This window comes from Clarias gariepinus, chromosome 18 (genome assembly GCF_024256425.1).
Source record: "Clarias gariepinus isolate MV-2021 ecotype Netherlands chromosome 18, CGAR_prim_01v2, whole genome shotgun sequence".
NCBI classification, from domain to species: Eukaryota; Metazoa; Chordata; class Actinopteri; order Siluriformes; family Clariidae; genus Clarias; species Clarias gariepinus.
This window is the reverse complement of record NC_071117.1, coordinates 9,321,260-9,330,000: the sequence shown is the minus strand read 5'-3', so window position 1 is coordinate 9,330,000 and position 8,741 is coordinate 9,321,260. Positions and strand designations below refer to the sequence as shown.

The following is an 8,741-nucleotide window of genomic DNA, read 5'->3' as shown; positions in this document are numbered from 1 at the left end:
CACCAAATAGTATATATACTTCTCGAGTATGAATTGACATCATAAAGCAGTGTGTGATGGCATTTTATCATCATTAATATCTATTAAGATCAGTGGTACACTTCTTTAAGAACACAGAGTAAAGGCTAATAGTATTGTTTAACATTTATAGCTAGCTGGATAGCTTCTAATGAAGTGTTTCTCCCCAAGCTAACTTTAGATTTTTTTGGGGGGATTTCATTCCCACAAATGTTTCTCTAAGACATGATGTTCCCACAATGTATTGAATTGTTGGTTTAAGCTACAAACTTCTTCTTAATATGGATTACCTTAAATATATATTAAAAAATAGCCAGTTAGCCAGTTGTACATTTCAGTGTGTAGCTAGCTAGCAGTTCTATTCACTCCTTATTGGGGTTTACTCAATTACTCAATCTTAGTAATTACATAGACCTTTACTGTATCTTAATTAGATCTGTTACTTAAACTTAAAGCGTTTTTAATTAGTCACAGAATGACATGCTACATTTTATATAAGCGTTCATAAGCACTTCATGACCAGCAGCTTGAATCAGAGCTGAAACTATTTAAGCACACCAGCACTATCTAGTGTTGTATTGACATTTAAAATGCATTACGATATCTACACTGGTCCAAAGTTCTTTTGCACACCTTAAGAAAAAACAAGCATATGCTTCACTTCCAAACAAACCTTAGGCAGAAATATTTATAGTCTACAGATATTTATTACCTGCCTCAGGTGTATTTTTTGGCTGGGAAGGAATAGTGCAGATCATTATGCCCTGTTTGATGGATTGCTATTACTTGGGGTCTGTGTGGAGTCATACTTAATTAAGAATGCATATTTTTAGGTAGGTTACAGCTTAACTGTGTAATTAAAGTTTTATAAGCATAATATGTAAGCAGTCTATACTAACATTATAAGTGTGCACACATTCTAGTTTGATTATTTAGTGTAAATGGTGAGATGAAAACTTGATCCCAGACACTTTTAATTGTCATATTTTAATATAAATAATACATGTATTATATATAATATACAGTATATGAGTGGCATGGTGGCTTAGTGTTTAGCATTGCCTTGCACCTTCAGGGTGGGGGGGTCGTTTTCCCCCCTCAGGGTCTGTGTGCATGGAGTTTGCATGTTCTCCCCGTGTTTGGTGAATTTCCTCTAGGTGCTCTGGTTTCCTCCCACATGCCTAATTGGCATTCACAAATTACCTGTAGTGTGTGAAAGTGTGTGTGCCCTATGACATACTGGCACCCTGCCTTGTGCACTCAAGTCTTCTGGGATAGGCTCTAGGCCCCCTGCGACCCTGTTTACGGGATAAGGCGGTATAGATGACAATGATGAATCTGTCATAAGTCAGGTCTGATATTTGTGTGTTGTTTGTCTGTTGTGGGGTTAAGGCCAAGTTGTATGTTAAGCTAAAAACTTCTTCACATCATTCACATCGAACATTGTGTGTCATTAGGCTCATAACATGAGCCTAAATATGCCCTTTTTGTTGTTGTAAATGTTGTTTTTGGACTGTTTCAATTGATTATAGCAACAACAAAAAAATCAAATCGAATTTCAAACCTCAACGGTTAGCCGTATTTCCGGAAATATCCTCCATATATGGTGTGGCCGTGACGAATCGAACCTGAAACGCACGGCTTGTATCGCGGAGTTTTCGGGATATGTAGTCCTTCCTGTTTAGACTCAAATACAACATTATGTAGAAAAAACTACATTTCCCATCAGGAAGCACAGCCTGACATTTCGGTATATGAACAGAGGTGTCTGGTTAGTCTGGTCCTGAGTTGGGAGAGCGCAGGTCCTAGAGGAACGAACATACAATCTCTTTCAATATGGTGAGATGTTATTATTTCTTATGTATTTTAACTAATTTAATTAATTTTCTTCGACGCTATTTCCGGGTTGTAAACAATAACATTTTAAACACTTTATTAAGTTGTTCAACGCTGTATGTGTAAGGTGTCTGTTTTGTGGGGGGAGAACGGTGGAAGAAACCCGGGTGTAAACATTATAAATGTATTAACAAGTTAGCATTAGCATTTTGAAAATCACGCATAACATGTAAGTAGCGTAGAAGCTCGCGCGAGTTTTTTTTTTTTTTTTTATCGTTACCACAGTTACGCTGTATTCTCTGCGCGTGGCATCGTTTGCGTCATCACTGCGCGCATTCATAGAAAAAGAAATCTTTATATATAACTGTTTATAGGAACTGGAATCACCCTCACCTCCCGATACGATATTATCACGATACCTCGGTTCGATTCGATTAAATTACGATTCTAAAAGTATCACGATTTTATGAATATTTGATATTATTATTATTATTATTATTATTATTTTAAGTGTATTTTTTAAACAGTTTAAACTTTTAAAAATAGTTTAGGCTTGTGTGTATGGAGTTTGCATGTTTTCCATGTGCTTGGTGGGTCTCCACCAGGTTTCCTTCCCCAGTCCAAAGACATGCAGATTAGGCTGATTGGCGCCCCAAAATTGCCCGTAGTGTGTGAATGAATGAGTATGTGTATGTGTGTGTGTTCGCCCTGCAATGGATTGGCATCTCATTCAGGGTGTACCTCGCCTTGTGCTTCCTAAGTCCCCCCATCCCCAGGTATAGAAGATGAATGAGTCAGTAAGTTCAGAGTGGGACCTGTAAGATTATAAAGAAACACTGCTGTTTTACCCCCTCCAATGGCTTAGTTTGAGACTAATGCTTACAGAGTTTGGAGAAATATTCAAAAATAGCATTTTTGTTACCATTTGAAAGCTTCTGCACTCGGTACAGAATCAATCAGCTGATCAACTTAAAAACCAATCAAATCTTTTCACTGGCCGATCGACCGGTTCATCTTTACTATAAATGTTAACTTTTTAGTTAGTTAGGGTGGCAATATGTGAATCACTGCACAAAGGCGATGTGTTTTATAACTGAATTGATCACTTCTATTTTTTTTAATATACAGTTGATATTGTTCCCTCTACCGTATGTTGAAAGTTTATATAAATCAGTTTGAATTGAATAAAGCTAGCTTGATTTTTAGACTGTGAACAAGTTTTCTTTTTTCGAACGCACATGCGCAGAAGCTCATATTGTAAGGTGTTGTTTAATATCGTGAAGTGCATATGGAAATTTACACACACAAAAAACAAGATTATACAGATCTTAGGATCTTTAATAGGTTAAAGTGTGACAACACTGCCTCTGTTTTGACATTTAGCTCAGAAACTGGTCACATGTCTGTTCCATGTTATAATAAAACACATTATATTTAATGCACAAGATTGAAGTTGCAGAAAATATCAAACACGTTGCCATGTTTTGTTGTTAATTGCTATGTTTTTATTCATTTATTCATTCCCTCTCTGCAGGCGGAACCAATCCGTGTGCTAGTGACGGGTGCTGCGGGTCAGATTGCATACTCTCTGCTCTTCAGCATTGCCAAAGGAGATGTATTCGGCAAGGACCAGGTTAAAAAAATTTTTACAAAACAACACGACAATGCCGTCTTAAAATCGGTTTTATTGTTGTATATTGTTGTAAATTATTTTGCGAGAAACTAGCAAGCAAAAACTCACTTTTAGCGAGCAGTTAAAAAGCTCCAAATTAGTTATAAGAAGGACCAGCTTGATGTCTCATTTGCTTTTTATGTCTCCTGTGCCTCAGCCAATCATCTTGGTGCTCCTGGACATCCCGCCTATGCTGCCCGTGCTGGACGGCGTCGTGATGGAGCTGCAGGACTGCGCTCTCCCGCTCCTCAGAGGTTAGCGCTTCCTACTGATATTGAATCAATTCACACTGTGTGTGTTCCTTCTCTCTTAAAATGATTCTAGGCCAGTGATGCTTCTGCTGTAATAGTCAGTGTAGAGAGCTTTGGAGATTCTTCATTGATGCGCAGTGTATCCTTGGACACAGTAGAAGCCTCGTTACACACACACACGCATGCTTTTGTATGTAGGGATGATGAAACGGATGCAGTTGTCCTTCACATCATGAACGCATTATCCTTGAGCGTTCTGTAGTCATGACTCAGCAGCACACAGACAGAGGTGTGTGGGGTATCCTGCTCCTCGTATTGGTCCGCTCCGAGCCAATCGTAACGCAAGGGGGGGCGGAGGAGTCCAAAGAATGGGACGCGTCGTAAAAATTGGCACACAGATCAAAGTCCGTTCTGATAAAGAGTGTTTCTGATTCACGACCCCGCAGACACGGAGATAAAAGGGCGTTTGTGAGCTCTTAATAAATTGTAACATGCTAAAATACGGAGTATATGTTTAATACACATACACAGATCCAGAGTGTGTGACTTGATTGGGTACACAGTAGGGTCAATACAGTATGTTCAACCAGTCTCACTCAGATCAATGACATTTCCAGCTTTTGTGAAGGTCATTGTTTGCTGTAGTGTTCAGCAGAAAAAAAAATGACACTTTATTTACACTGAGTATGTGTGCTTGCAGAGGTGATTCCTACTGATAAGGTGGAGGTGGGATTTAAGGACCTGGATGCTGCCATCTTGGTGGGCTCCATGCCCAGGAAGGAGGGGATGGAGAGGAAAGACCTGCTCAAGGCCAACGTGGCCATCTTCAAGACGCAGGGAGCGGCTCTGGATAAGTACGCCAAGAAGACAGTCAAGGTAAGGCTGGTGTTTTTGTTTGTTTGTTTGTTTGTTTTTTATCCATAGTCGCTAATAACTTTTTTTTCTTCTTTTCATCATGTGTGTTTGAGCGCTTAAGTAGCTAATTAGCTAATTACTTATCATTATCTTATGTAAGCTTCATTACAAAAACATAGCAGTGTCTCCCATAGGTGTGGAACAGGCCGGCACAAATGTGGTCTACTACACACAACAAACTACAATTACATGTGTACTGTATATATAACATTTTATTTATTTGATATGTCTAGTAATTTTACATTTCAGACATCCAACCTACTAAACCCTCCCCTCCATCTACATATACAGCATGTATGTTAGCAAAGTTAACCGCCAGAGCGTTTTTTGCCTTACTATGTTGTTAATACATGTACTGGCAGATAGGGGTCAGGATTGTGCAGTACAATGTAACGTACCCTTTTTTTTTTCTTTTTTTTTGGCGCTACCCAAACAGTATAATGAACTAAGTTTTATTTTTTTTTAAGCAACTAAACATGACAAGCAAAGAAATAGTGCAGACTCATAAGATCGCACGTTTTTATGATTCTTTTTTTAGATTCTAAATTTTTGCGACGTCATTCCCATATTCCGGTAGCAGTACAATTTACACGCTTTAAAAGTAACGATAACTTTGGTTCTACATGACGCGCCAGAAAACACAAATGCACGGTTTGATGTCTGAAGCGTCCTCCGTCGACACACACCGGTAGGACTTCCTTATAAGAAGTTTTATTTTTTGTTTGTTTGTTTGTTTGTTTTATTGCTCATTGACCCATGTTGAGTTGCAGCACGGATTTGTGTCGCCTAAGTTCTAAGGGGATCTTCCTGGGTTTATTATTCTTTTTACGGCAGCTGGCATCCTCTGCATTCCCTGCTATTAAAACACACCTTTGTTTGAGCGCTTAACTAGCTATTCAGCTCATTATACTTCATTATATTATGTAAACAGACGAGACATAGCCGTGTTTTCCACAGTTGTGAAATATACTTGTGGAACGGACTGGCATTGCACAAAAGTCCTACTACTACACAGAAAAAAACATATAGGATCTTTTTCAAAATATTTTGATTGTTTGACATTTTTATTCATTTCACATGTCTGACCGTCAAATATATTTGGGAGTCTATCGATATACTTTATACCCTGTGTGTGGGGAAACACTGCATAGGACTGGGCTAGGTTATAATTGTCTGCTTTTTGTTTACAGTTGTGAAAAGTTACTTTTTCCACTTTCATTACAGTATACCTCAAACCCACATCTGTCATTCGAATTATGCTCTTACGTTTCATGTTTAATTTAAAATCTGTCTCTGTGTTTAGGTGCTGGTGGTGGGAAACCCGGCCAACACCAACTGCCTGATTGCGTCCAAATCCGCGCCGTCCATCCCGAAGGAGAACTTCTCCTGCCTGACCAGGCTGGACCATAACAGGGCCCGCTCACAGGTTTCCCTGTTTTTAATAAATAATAAATAACAATTAGACCTTCTGTACAGCTTTAACTTTTGCTCATTTTTAATCGTGCCTTCATGTGTTTAAAGGTTTTAGAAAGCATTGCTCACTGCCGTTTCCGTTCACATGTCGGTAGGTGGCGATGCGTGTGGGCGTGTCCTCGGACAGAGTGAAGAACGTGATCATCTGGGGAAACCACTCGTCCACGCAGTACCCCGACGTCCACCACGCCACCGTCAACCTGGGCGGCAAAGAGGAGTCCGCCTATGACGCCGTGAAGGACGACAGCTGGCTGAATGGAGACTTCATCTCCGTAAGTGCAGCTCAGAAACGTTCCACCGGTAGTTTTTAGAAGGAAGGAAACTTTTACACACGGTTTCTCTTTCCTGTCTCTCTCCCTCTCAGACGGTGCAGCAGCGCGGTGCGGCCGTGATCAAAGCCAGGAAGCTGTCCAGCGCCATGTCTGCTGCGAAGGCCATTTGTGACCACATGAGGGACATCTGGTTCGGCACTCCTGATGTAGGTTTGCAGCGTCATGGCGACGCACCGTTGGAAGACTGTCCCATGTACTGTGCGAGTGTTTCATAATATGAACTCACTCACTATCTCTCTTTTTCTCCTTCTCTCACTCTCTCTTTGCAGGGTGAGTTTGTGTCAATGGGAGTTTACTCCACTGGGAACTCCTACGGCGTTTCCGATGACCTCATGTACTCCTTCCCTGTCACCATCAAGGTCTGACCTTATCTCGCTAATTATTAATTAGTTTGACAATTTTTTTTATTTTTTTGTTTGTTTGTTTTTTTTAATCCAAGTTGTACTTGTTGTAAAACATAACCGTTGGAAAGACATTAACGATAATATTTGGTTTGGTTTGTGCGTCTCTGCTTTCGTCTGTACAGAACAAGACCTGGCAGGTGGTGGACGGTCTGCCAATTGACGACTTCTCACGTGGCAAGATGGACGCCACGGCGGCCGAGCTGATAGACGAGCGAGACACGGCGGTGTCCTTTCTCGCTGCATGACTACCTGATTCCACCACAAATTCCTCCAAACTGTAAAACTTGCCTGTTTCTACAAGCTGTAAGGGAACAAGCAGCATCTGAGCTATTTCATTTCAGTGAGGCAATAACAAGAGTAGAATCAGTTTAACTTTTGGAAACGCACGTTGGTTGTTCCCCTTTGTCAAAAATGTAACTCCACTCTTAATAAAAGGAACGTCTTAAATAAAGGTGGTGTCTTCATTTCAAGCAGAGTAGTTTTTTCTTGTTTTTGTTTTTTTGTTCATATAAAAGCTGTCTATATGCCAACTGGTGACAGATACAGTATATCTCACACTGGAGCTACAGTATATCTGTCGTTCCTGTCTCAGTTACCTATTGAGATTATATCTGAGCACTTGGGGGTAAAGGACGTTGCTTAACAATGGCAGCCAGGCTTGAACCAGAGACTTCCTGATTAGAAGTCCCAACACCTTAACCACCGAGCTACCCGTTTGCTCATATAGTCTCGTATTAATTATACAAAGTGTTGTTTTTTAGCATACCTTTTTCATTAATCAAATTAAAATGAAGTGAGGTTAAGTTAATATCTACAGCAATGCAACTATAATTATAATTGTATAACCAGTTTGAATATATATGGCATACTATAATATTTATGGCTATAGCCTATGATATTTTAAAAGGCATAGAATTAAGTTATTTGTACTTGGTTCTGGGTGTATACACTGATACATTATGACCACCTGCCTAATATTGATTGAGCCCCCCCTCCCTTTTGCAGTTAAAACAGAAATGCATTGTGTTCTGACACCTTTCTATCATGACCAGCATTACCCTTTTCCACAGTTTGATCTACTCTAGTGCTTCTATTGGATCAGACTACACAGGCCAGTCTTCGATCACCAGGTGCATCACTGGGCGTTGTCCATCCATGACCCTGTCACCAGTTCCACCCACGGTTTTCCTTCCGTGGATCACTTTAGGTTTGTCCTGACCACTGTTACGTGGGAACATACCACAAGAGCTGCAGTTTTTTGAAGTTGCTCTGACCCAGTCGTCTAGCCATCACAATCGGGCCCGTCTCACAATATCTCGTTACAATGGCAGCTGGAAGTGGATGGGATATATTAGGCAGCAAGTGAACCTGAAGGATTTGAGTGGGGACCAGTTTGTGATGAATAGACCACTGGGTGAGTGCAAATCTAAAACAGCAGCTCTTGTAGGACGTTCCTGGTCTACAGTGGTCAGGGTGTTAAGCATCTGAGTTACCGACTGATGTTTGGTGGGTCGACGGTTCAAACCTCAGCTCCCGTTGGGTCCTGTATAATGGCTGACCTTCTGCTCTGCCCCCAGCTTACTAACAAGAACACATATATGGCTTAACTTATAAAAAAGTTGATGCTGGTTGTGATAGAAATGTGTCAGAACACACAGTAGTACATCACTATTACAGGAACTTACTCAATATTAGTCAGGTGGCCACAAAGTAATGGCTGATCTATGTATTTTAGTCTTCAGTCATTACCTCAGGACGAGCTGTTAATCAGTTGTGCAAGAGCAGGCAAGCGCAGGTCGGGTCAAGAGTGGTGAGGGAAAACAAAAATACCTGCAGTATC

At 40.4% G+C, this 8,741-nt stretch overlaps 1 protein-coding gene across 2 annotated transcripts in view; it reads left to right on the top strand.

Moving 5' to 3' along the window:
• Positions 1–7,352, top strand: part of mdh1aa (malate dehydrogenase 1Aa, NAD (soluble)) — a 9,906-nt gene extending 2,554 nt beyond the window's left edge. Inside the window, exons 1-9 of one of the 2 annotated variants that reach the window (XM_053477727.1) lie at positions 1,725–1,857; positions 3,389–3,487; positions 3,684–3,780; positions 4,478–4,653; positions 5,996–6,118; positions 6,261–6,437; positions 6,530–6,643; positions 6,767–6,856; positions 7,024–7,352. In XM_053477727.1, the coding sequence (XP_053333702.1) occupies positions 1,855–1,857; positions 3,389–3,487; positions 3,684–3,780; positions 4,478–4,653; positions 5,996–6,118; positions 6,261–6,437; positions 6,530–6,643; positions 6,767–6,856; positions 7,024–7,146 (1,002 nt within the window). In that variant the 5' untranslated portion in view covers positions 1,725–1,854 and the 3' untranslated portion in view covers positions 7,147–7,352. Of the gene's footprint in view, positions 1–1,724; positions 1,858–3,388; positions 3,488–3,683; positions 3,781–4,477; positions 4,654–5,995; positions 6,119–6,260; positions 6,438–6,529; positions 6,644–6,766; positions 6,857–7,023 lie in introns of those variants that run through there. The other variant, XM_053477726.1, reaches the window with a different exon arrangement.
• The last annotated feature ends 1,389 nt before the right edge of the window (positions 7,353–8,741 follow it).